Genomic DNA, 10,589 nt, shown 5'->3' on the forward strand with positions numbered 1-10,589 from the left:
TCTCCAGCAATCCATTTGAATTGAAATCTTCATCTCTTGCCTAGTAAGGTGTTAGGGATGAGGAAGATACCTATGAGTCTTTGTACAGAGGATGCTTGTTTAATCTCCAAAAATTATCAGGGATACAATTGAAGATAAACCTCTCTTTACATGAGAATTAAATAAATAATAAATTAAAAAGTTCTATGTACATGTTTCTCATCTGACAGAGTAGAGCCAAAAACGAGCACTACATCTGGTTATATACAACTTTATGCACATATAAAAATTACAGTCACTACAGAACTCACACAAATTTTGAACTCAGAGCAATATACAAAGCATTTTACTTTTTACACAGATTTATACTTAAAGGCGTTCTTACAAAAGGCAGAGATTGCTTGCCAAATCTAGTAACCTTACAATTAAATTGTAAAGAGTAGTGATATAGTGGTGTACAATTTGGTAAGAGACAGTTGTGATTACAGTACTTCACACATGATACTTTACAGACTTTATAGATACACAAATTATATGGCAGTAAATTATCAGGTGGCTCAAATACATCAGGTATAAAGCTTCTGACAGATCACAGTGTTCCTTATATACTTTAACAGGCTGTACAAAGGGCACGCAGCAAATCAGATTAAAATAATCATCATAATTATTTTTCAGAATCATGATTTATCAGTCAGTAGCAAATTACTTCATTATATACTTCATATGATATTTTTAAAAGAATAATAAAATCCGCAATTATAACAAGAGAAAAACTAAAACAACTGATATGCACTTTATAAAGCACCAAGAAAACAAGTAGCATAGCAAATAAACACTAAGCAGAAGTGTTTGCCTGGGGTAGTTCAGTTTACATAAATTAAACCAGGAGAGAAAAATGATTACTTAATCAGTCTTAATCATACAAGAACTGGGATCACAAAGCTCTTAATACATAAACTCAGCTACTTAAAAGTATAAATGCATACATACACTGTCACATAAACTTAAAATGGTAAAACGGGAGCAGAGCATCCAATAAACATCACAGTGCTAAATAGGAATCATGACATATCCAGGTCAAATAATGCAGATATTCTTCACAGAAAACAGTGAATGACCAGGCAGAACTAATGTGCGTGCTTTTTATTGTGCTGCCTATGGCGTCTCTTGTGTCGATGACGCTGAGAACTATCAATCCACTCGTGCTCTCTGCGAAGTGCTCTCCACTCCACTTCTGGAAGTACTGGAGACAAGGATGGAGGGTTTCCGATTCGATCTTCCCTTCGCTCTCCGATGTTGTGACTGCCACTGCCCATGTGAAGGCCATACTTTTCTTCTACGGTTCCAAACTCTGTCCCAACAAGAAACAAATGAGTGCTGTAAATTTTTAGCTGTGCTTTCCTTCCCGCCCCCAATTGTGTTAACACCACAGAAATTGAAATGGTATAAAATGTTTGACAGGTTTACTCACTTGGTGAGTTTAAAATTGGCATTAATGTAAGATTTGGATTGATCAGAGCTTGCACCATTTTGAGGGCTATAGGGATAGCGCCTTTTTACTTTTTCATCTTTGTGCCAAGCAAAAATGTGAGCATGAACCACCACATGAGCACCACATGAAATTTGTGAAATGATAGAAAGCCAAAAGCAACAGCAGAAACAGACCAATGTTAGACAAAGAGCAGAAATAGTGGAAACACCAATAAAATAAGCACGCTTAACAGTTCAAAATTATTGTTAGTGGCAAAATTCACATGCATTCAGAAAAGCAGATGACTGAAAATAGATTTCCATTAATCTCACCTGAAGTTTGTTGATATTTTCTTTTTTTCCCATTGGTGCGATTTGTAGCTCCATTTCGACTAACTGATGGTGCTGCCACAGGAAGATTTACAATGGGTGTATGAGGTCCCACGGCTGCAGATCCCACAGTGCATTGGCGATTGCCTTTGCAAGCCTTGAGTTGAGCTAATTGGTCTTTGAGATATGAAAGCTCACTTGAGTTGAGAGTGTGAACTCTATTCCACTGTTCAAATGGATCTGAGAACATTTTTAAAAATTGAAAAAAATAAAAAGGGTTTATTTTTAACAGAAACAAAACAAAAATGAGTTTAGAAAAATAGGAGAGAGAAAAAAGTTATTTTTTACAGTACTCACCAAGTCTTAGATTGTAGTAAGTTATAAGACCGGTCACAAACTCACAGTATAGAAAATTGTGAGTTGCATTAATTGTTCTAATACATGAGTACGTATTATTATTAGCATTCATGCAGAAACAGAAAGGGCCAGATGTCCACAAAGGGGGGGTCCTCCAGTGGTCATTGTCATGATTGAAACAATTCATACGCTCTGACAAACATTCTTTCTCCATTTTTGCTTTTCTTTTCAGCTTTCTCTCTTTCTTCCTCAATCGTTCCTCCTTAGCGCGCCATCTGTCTCTGCGGGCTGCCTCCTTTTCTTTTTGTCTTGGTGATCTGGAAGCAAAAGCCCTTGACTCGTAAGCAAATGCAGTTCTTTTTAAACCCTTAGATCTATTTGGATTGGCTGGTTTCGAATTAAAAATAACTTACAGCTCTGGCTCACAGTAGCAAGTATGTTGTTCGTGCTGGGGTTCAGGCAGGGCCATGACAGGTCTCCTATTTCCTGGAGTACCAGTTGGACGAATGACAGTCACATCGATTCGACCAGGTGCTGAGTTCATTCCGGAATTTCCTTTGTAGAAGATCTGAATAAAAGTAATATTCAACATTAATCAGAGCTCTTGAACTATAAATACATGTTTTTCGAAATGACTTACTTTGTTCTTTGCTGTGGTGTCTTGGAATCGAGTTGATTCGGCATTCCATGATTGACCAACTGTTGCAGATTCTTCATTCACAACAGTTTTTAAACCATGGTGGATTTCTTTGGGAGTTTGGCTAGAGCTAGATTTATTGCTAACAGATGTGATAGGGACTGTTTCTTCAGGGGACATGGGAGTGGTAGAAGCCAAGGTTCCAGGCTTCCCTCTTCGATGACCTTGATTTTCTCCATGGTGTTGACGATGACTGTGATGCTGCTGCTGCTGCTGCTGCCAAGTACTAGAAAATGTCGCTTCAACTCCAGCAATGTCAGATTCCTCCTCATCTTCACCCGTTATATGGAAAGAAGATGGATGTGGGCGTTTCTCTCTCAAGTGTTTTCGAATTTCCTGACCAGAAATAAATAAATTCGCTCAGATTCAATATGCCTGGTGATAAAATAGGATTTTGAAGATGGAGATAAAAATTTTTTACCTTCAGACTTTCAAGTTGTAAACGCAGATTACGAATCTGCTCATCAACATTTTCTCTGTTTGCTCTCCACACTTTTGGGTCAGTGTACACAGCATTTCTGCAGTTGATATCTCCAGATGAGGACACTATGCAGCCCGGGGTAATGACAGATGAATTACTGGTGTCCTGCCCTGATGGGTCACTTTCTGCTCCCGATTCCAAACTCCTTGATTTTTCTGAGGCCTGCTGATTTAATTTAAAAAAGAAAATATTAGTTTGGCACCAGACTTTCTAATGGCACAGTTGATTTATTTACTCACCTCAAGGCTATGCATTTCTTTCTTAATATCCTCCATAATTGCTGCCACATGGTCAAGAGGTTCACTAACTTGTCGTTTTACGCGCTCCACATTCACAGCATTTCTGCTCGAAATGAAACTTTGCCTGAATCGCTCACCCAACTTGACAGCAACATTTCCATCCAAAGTAGAATCAATTAAGTTGCTTAGATGATCAACTGAATCTCTTTTCCAACGGTGGGGTAAAATATCACTGTAAGAATCTTGACCAAACTGCCCATATCTACCTCGATAATTTCGAAGATCTTTGTGGTTGTCATTCCTTTATTTAAAAAAATATTTTTTTAGTAAATATACTGAAACTAACTAGAATAGAATTTTCTTGTTTTAAAAATAGGTCTCTCTACTCACTTAGGTGATGATCTGTGAGCATGCCTGTCTTCTGGTTCTGATCTGGTGTACAGAAGGCCAGAAGGAGTGAAGCATGCGCATCGCTTGCCCCCATTAGAGTCCCGAGACAAAGAGGAACGAAAGGAAAGAGACCCCTGAAACTTGCACTTATGTTTGCGCCATCGGCTGCCTTCTAAAACACACTGCCACTTCTGGCCATACCGACAGGGGAGCTGCATTTCAGGACGCTGACATTCAACAGCCAGTCGCTCATGCTTTGAAGGACTGGAATTTTCAACTGGATGGAGAACAGGTACAACCCTATTGTCCAGCTGTGTGTCCGGCTCTGAGGATAAAATGAGAAAAAACTATCAATTTTCCCTTGAATTTTTAAAATGTTTGTTCTACCTGCGGTGATGGGCATTTTACTTACGTAAAGGACCAAGTAGCTCTTCTTGAGGTAATCGGATTAAAGAATTATTTCCTTTTGAATTGGCCAAATTATCATTGTTATCATTATCCTCTTCATCAAGCTCATCTTCATTTTCCTCTTCATCATCAGTATTTGTTGCTTCTTCCGAACCCTCTTCTTGTTGACTACTGTCAGTTGGTACAATTGGCTTTGCTGTTGTGCTCAAGAGAAGTGAGCTGGTGTTGGCCTCTGCTTGCGTAGCGTTCTGCTGTTGTGCACGAAGGAAATTTTCCCACTTGCTCCTTGCCTCTGCAATCGACTCAGGACTTTCTCGCCTGCCACTACTGAAACCGGCATTAAAAAAACAGCTTTAGATTACCTCTTACAAGGTAGTCGAAGTCGAACACGTGCCTGTCTTCCATCCCACTCCGCGCTCACCTCTCAATGAGAAACGTGTCAGGCCAGCGCAGCTTCTTCCTCCTGCGGCTCCCCTTGAGCTGCAGGAGGCGCAGGATGGAGCGGCCGTCCATGGCGGGGGGCGCCTCCACTCCGGCCATGTCCAGGAACGTGGGGGCGAGGTCGATGTTGAGGACGATCTCGTCCACCCTGCGAGACAAAACGGACTCTCACAGACTCCCACGGGCGGGAAGGTAGGCAAAAAGTCGCACTTTACCCCTCCCCTCTGAACCCGTCTCTGGATCCGCCCTTAGTCACTCAGCTCCAGGTCCAGGCTGGAGCCTCCAGCTATACTCACACAGTGCCTGGCTCCACCCCAGGGCCCCGCACCAGGAACGGCACCCGGACGTCGAACTCGAAGGGGAACGACTTGCCCTTGACGAGACCGAACTGGCCCAGGTGGTAGCCGTGGTCGGACGTGTAGATGATGTACGTGTTGTCCAGCTCCCCCATGGCCTCCAGCTCCTTGTACACCTGCAAGGGGCGATCGTGCGGTTTCGTTAAAAGGGCAACACTCTGAAACATTCCAGGTTCCACTCGCTTCGCGCCACTCACCCTGTCCACGGCCACGTCGACGCTCTGCAGAGTCTGCAGCCGCTTGGTCATCAGGAGGTCCGTGAACTCGCGGTGGACAGGCTTCATCTTCCCCGTCACCTGCAGGATCCACTGCTTGTCCAGGTTGGGCGCGTAGTCGTACGTCGGCGTGCTGCGAACAGCAGTAAGCCACACCGTCAAACTCCGGCTGCGGCGGACTCATTCCGAGAATCGTTTTCGTCGCTCTGTCTCTCTCGCGCCAATACGGAACGCTCCAGGGGCGCGAGAGAGACAGAGCGACGAAAACGGCTCTGGGTATCAGTCTGCAGCGGGAAGCGCCCGGAAGGAGACTACCCGCCTGGCAGGCGTGCCGGGTGGGTTGCCTATCCGGCGAGCAGCAGGGGCTCTCTGCGAGGCGGGCGAGCCACCTTGTATAGTTTGTTCAGTCTGCGTCGGCGGGACGAGGACCAAAGGAAACCAACTGCACGCCACCACGAAGCGGCACGGTGCACGTCAAGGTGCACGTCAAGGTGCACGTCAAGGTGCGCGGTTGAGTGGTTGGCACTCACTGGTGTGTGGTGACGTTGAAGAACATGTCCTTGTACTGCGGGGCCGAGTCCTCGGGGCCGTGCGGCGCAGGGAAGCTGAGCACCAGGGCCAGGGGCTTGTGGGAGAAGTACTGCTTGGACTGCTGCAGGAAGGAGATGGAGTCGTTGGCGATCAGGTCCGGGTAGTAGTCCTGCCAACCAGAACATGCCCGTTTCAGACAGTGCACTGAACAGAAGCTCGCATGCGTACTGCAGAGTCGTTTCCGAGAGTCGTTTTCGTCGCGCTGTCTCTCTCGCTCTGATGGAACGTCCCCGATGGGTGCGAGAGAGACGGGGCGACGCGACGATGAGTCTGCACCTTGTGGTAGTCGTCGCCGTGCTTGATCCGCTTGCCGTTCAGGTTGATGGAGTAGTTGTAGTAGCGCGAGTTCATGATGAGCCCGCCCCACTCGCGCCACCCGGGGGGGATGTAAGAGCCGTTGTACTTGTTCAAGTACTTGCCGAAGTAGCCTGCGGAAAGCAAGGAAAACGGCGTGGTTATAGCAGGGGTCATTCAGAAGCCAACGCACAGTGGGCCAGAAGACCGGTGGAGGCGGTCGAAATCCTGGACGCGTCTGGGGAGCGGCTTATTTTTCTCCCGCAATAAAATGCCTTGCCGGCTTGCCGGGGGACCGGGCCACGCCGGGCAAAGCGGCAAAGCGGCCAAGCGGCCAAGGCATGTGTGGGGTGCCCTGCCGGCCCTGCCCGGTGGTGCGGGTCCCACCCGAGAGTCGTCAATGAGTCGCCATTCAACTTGGAGCCTCAGCCTCCAGCGCCTCCAGCGACGACGGACGGCTCCAGGCCCCGGGCTCCAGGCCCCGGGCTCCAGGCCCCGGGCTCCAGGCCCCGGGCTCCAGCGGGCGCGGCTCCAGGAGGAGACTCCGGCCACCAGCGTGATCCCCGTGATCAGATCGTCTCGCACCGTTTGGGTGGCCCCGGAGGCCCGGCTGTCCGCGGGCTTAGCATGAGCCACACACTGTTAAATTTATTGTCGCCGCGCGCAGCTCGAGGCGCGCGCGTGCGCGTTTGTGTGTGTGTGTGGGGGGGGGGGAGGGTGTGTGTAATCTCGCATGCCCCAAAACAGCACCGTTTCTGCAAGAACTGCCGGAGGACGGGTGTTTTGTGTTTTGGCAGTGTACCCACAGTGTACCCTGCGTAATGCGCCGGCGAGCCAACGTCCGTCTAAAAGAGGAGGGGGCGGGGGCAGGGGGTGATAAATCCTTCTCCTAACAAGGTCCCCGTCCATTCATGCGGCCCGCAAGGCCCGCAGGCTCCGGGATCGATGGCTGAATCGATTAGATTTCGATATCGGATTCGATTGGATTGCGCGACATTCCTGCTGGAATCTGAAAGACGCGCCGAGCGTCGCCGAGCGTCGCCGAGCGCCGTGCCGCGCGGCCAAGGTGGAAAGTCCATGGGACAGTCAGTCCCCCAGGCCCTGGCCGCGGGCCAAGGTGGACAGTCCATGGGACAGTCCATGGGACAGTCCATGGGACAGTCCATGGGACAGTCCATGGGACAGTCAGTTCCCCAGGCCCTGGCCTGCGAGGCCTGGCCGCCAGCAAAGCGATTCCGAACACCGCTCCGTCGCCCTGTCTCTCTCGGATCTTCACGAAACGCCCCCTGGGTGCGAGTGAGAGAGAGGCAGTGGGCCGCCCTGGGCCCTAGCCGATGACTCACGGCCTCACGGGATGCCGCGGCAGCCACCTTCCAGTCTGCCTTCCACCGTAAGTACCTGGAGGAGCGTTGGCGGGGGAAACCACAGGGCATCAAACAGAGCTCCCTTGCAGCCTTTCAGCTGATTGAGCCCTCGGACACAATCCTGCGCACGGGGTTTTCAAGTGGCAGCGGGGTGGCCGAGTGGTCAGAGGCGCTGGTTGTAGGCACCACCAGTCCGAAAGAGCGTGGGTTCGAATCCCAGCTCTGCCATAACTTTATTTTTCTGGAAATGCTTGCTGAACTCGACGCGGGTGCGTTCCAAAGAGAGAGAATGGACAAGAAGGAAAGGGTAGGGAGTATGTGGGTATGTGTTGGTGGTGTGTGAGAGTGGGAGAGTGTGAGTGTGTGTCGAGCAAAGGCACGCACAAGTGGCCCTTCTCGGAACTGATGGTCGTATCGGTCAGTCCGAGTCTTGTAGCCGAGAGCCATTGGTACCCATTGGTGCCAGTTGGTCCCATACCAGGCATCCCAGCATGGCTGCGGTCCCTTCGCAGGCTTTGGCCAGCTTTGGCGTCCTTTGGCGCGCGCACACCTCTTCGTTTCCTCGATCGGATCACAGAGTTAGAGGGATCGATTCCCTTTCCGCTTCCACTGACGGCAAGCTGCACGCTGGCCCCGCTGGCCCGGCTGGGCGGCAGTACGGCCTCGTTTGCTGACTCGTCGCCCTGTCTCTCTCGCACTCTGGTGGCGGTTCACAGGGGTGCGAGAGAGACAGGGCGACGACGCAGACGACGGAATCAACCTGCGCCTCGCCCTTTCGTGGAATCCATCCTGGAATGGTGGTTTCTCGGTTTGTTGCGCACTTTAGAGACTGAAGAGACTGGAGAGGCCGGAGAGGCTGGAGAGACTGAAGAGACTGGAGAGGCCGGAGAGGCTAGAGACTGGAGAGACTGGAGAGGCTGGAGAGGCTGGAGAGATTGGAGAGGCTGGAGAGACTGGAGAGGCTGGAGAGGCTGGAGAGGCTGGAGAGACTGGAGAGGCTGGAGAGGCTGGAGAGGCTGGAGAGACTGGAGAGGATGGAGAGGATGGAGAGGATGGAGAGGCTGGAGAGGTTGGAGAGGTTGGAGGTTGGAAAGGCTGGAGGGACTGGAGAGGCTGGAGACAGCAATGGGCGGAGAGCGTGACTATGGCGACACTGTATTGTATACAGTCCACGTCTCGCAAGCTAGCCGATTTGGGACCTGCCCGCTCCACTGCTAGACCGGTAAAGTTAGGTCGGACCGGCCGAAGCTATTCGAACCGAAAAGGAAACTCCGCGGACAATGCAGTGAGGGCAGGGAGCCGCGCACCTGTGCAAAAGGCACTCAAAAGGCACTCAAAGGGCACCGAAGGGCACGCACTGACCTTTCGCTGATGGAAGCCAGGCGGGGAGTCACGGCGGGGAAGAGAAAGAAAGACACGAAAAAAGAGGCCGCGGCCGGTGGTTGAACCCGCGCACGCGCCGCGCACGTGTACTCACCGGTACGGTAGCCCGCGTTGGCGAGGAAGGTGGCGAAGGTGCGGGTCTCGTGCGTGGCCTGCCAGGCAGGCGACGAGCAGTTGTCGTTGTTGGTGTACGTGTGGTGGTTGTGGACGTACATGCCCGTGAGCAGTGAAGACCGCGACGGGCAGCACATCGGCGTCGTCACGTAGGCGTGCCTGAACTCGGCGCCGCCCTCGCGGAGCAGGCGCTGGGTGCGCGGCATGAAGTTCAGGGAGCCTGGCGAACAACCAAACGGGTCACAACAAACAGCGCCGCAGGCGGGAACCGAACCCGCAGCCCCCGGCGCCGCGCTCCGTGCGCCAACCGAGGGCGCCACCGAGACCGCGCGCAGGGTGTATATGTATAGTGTGCAGCTCACTCACCGAGCTCCACGTCCTGGTCGTCAGTGAGGATAAGCACGATGTTGGGCTTCCGGTCCTTGTTGAGCGGCGGCAGATCGAATCTCGGATCTTCCTCGTCAGCGCCTCGTTGTTGTTGTTGCTGCTGTTGCTGTTGTTGTTGCTGCTGTTGTTGCTGCTGTTGCTGCGCCCTGCTCTTGTTCCTCCGTCTGGGCTGGACGCCGGGCGCGCTAGGGGAGTTCCTGGCCGGTAGTTCCGGTGCTTCCTCGGGCCGCGGCAGGGGATCCGCGGGCTCGGGGGACGACTGGGACGACTGCAGCTGCTGCAGCTGTTGGTGCTTCCTGGCGGGGGCGACCGGCAGCAGGGCGAGCATGGCCACGATGAGCAGCGCCGCCGCCATCGTCCTCGACGCCGTCCTCGACGCCGTCCTCGACGCCGTCCTCGACGCCGTCCTCGACGCCGTCCTCGACGCCGTCCTCGACGCCGTCCTCGACGCCGTCCTCGACGCCGTCCTCGACGCCGTCCTCGACGCCGTCCTCGACGCCGTCCTCGACGCCGTCCTCGTCGCCATCCTGAGGCCTGGGTTGGCTCACGCTATCCGCATCATGCCTGAGTCCTGGAAAACATCAAACAACAGACAGATATTAGTCTTGGTTTGGCTTCGCGTTCGTGGGTTCGCGCCCATAGCTCCACCCTCTTTTTCCGGGGGCTCGTCTCCCTCCTCGGGGCGTTACGGTCGGCCCGCGGCCCTGCCCGAGGCTACACCAGCACACACATGATGAGACTAGTCTCACGGACACATATCCTGCTTGCCGCGATGGCCGGAGCTCGCTTCTGATTGGTCGGCCGGCAAGCAGTGGCCGGCAGTGGCCACACTGCGGTAACTGAAGGCAAGCCGCCCCCGTGTCCCCCTTTTCTGACGTGTTTCGTGTTTACGGCCGGCAAGACTGCCCGTCCTTCCGAAGTCCTCTCGGCAAACGGCGGCCCCCTATTTCATTATTTTATTCGACAATGCTGCTGTTATTTTATGTTACTTTCGTATTTTGTTATTTTAGCAGTGTCGGGCAGCGCGCGGCGGGACCGCAGGGTCCCATTCCGTCCCAACTCACTCGAAAGATGAGTCGAGAATTGGGCAAAC

The 10,589-nt window shown here is 51.8% G+C and overlaps 1 protein-coding gene across 3 annotated transcripts; it reads right to left on the bottom strand.

Moving 5' to 3' along the window:
• Positions 1 to 83: 83 nt before the first annotated feature.
• LOC117640171 (extracellular sulfatase SULF-1 homolog) lies at positions 84 to 9,867 on the bottom strand. 3 transcript variants are annotated; one of them, XM_034376455.1, is made up of 17 exons: positions 9,476 to 9,867; positions 9,090 to 9,329; positions 6,231 to 6,382; positions 5,894 to 6,063; positions 5,346 to 5,496; positions 5,089 to 5,264; positions 4,773 to 4,940; positions 4,356 to 4,678; positions 3,944 to 4,268; positions 3,554 to 3,854; positions 3,255 to 3,476; positions 2,777 to 3,169; positions 2,550 to 2,704; positions 2,137 to 2,453; positions 1,783 to 2,019; positions 1,451 to 1,547; positions 84 to 1,330 (listed from the first exon to the last, which is right to left on the bottom strand). In XM_034376455.1, the coding sequence occupies exons 1-17, from the start codon at positions 9,849 to 9,851 to the stop codon at positions 1,171 to 1,173; spliced, it is 3,963 nt and encodes a 1,320-aa protein (XP_034232346.1). In that variant the 5' UTR covers positions 9,852 to 9,867; the 3' UTR covers positions 84 to 1,170. The 3 variants fall into 3 exon arrangements, with proteins under 3 accessions (XP_034232346.1, XP_034232345.1, XP_034232347.1); XM_034376454.1 differs by having other exon boundaries at positions 3,255 to 3,479; XM_034376456.1 differs by lacking the exon at positions 1,451 to 1,547 and having other exon boundaries at positions 3,255 to 3,479.
• Positions 9,868 to 10,589: the final 722 nt, after the last annotated feature.

Source organism: Thrips palmi, unplaced genomic scaffold, assembly GCF_012932325.1.
Source record: "Thrips palmi isolate BJ-2018 unplaced genomic scaffold, TpBJ-2018v1 HiC_scaffold_12, whole genome shotgun sequence".
In the NCBI taxonomy this organism is placed as follows: domain Eukaryota; kingdom Metazoa; phylum Arthropoda; class Insecta; order Thysanoptera; family Thripidae; genus Thrips; species Thrips palmi.

Coding starts and splice junctions, on each gene's coding strand:
- LOC117640171 (XM_034376454.1), bottom strand. CDS start 9,851: ATGGCGGCGGCGCTGCTCATCGTGGCCATGCTCGCCCTGCTGCCGGTC. Junction 4,941..5,088: donor GGGGTGGAGCCAGGCACTGT/GTGAGTATAGCT, acceptor TTTGTCTCGCAG/GGTGGACGAGATCGTCCTCA. Junction 1,548..1,782: donor AAAATATCAACAAACTTCAG/GTGAGATTAATG, acceptor CTTGGCACAAAG/ATGAAAAAGTAAAAAGGCGC.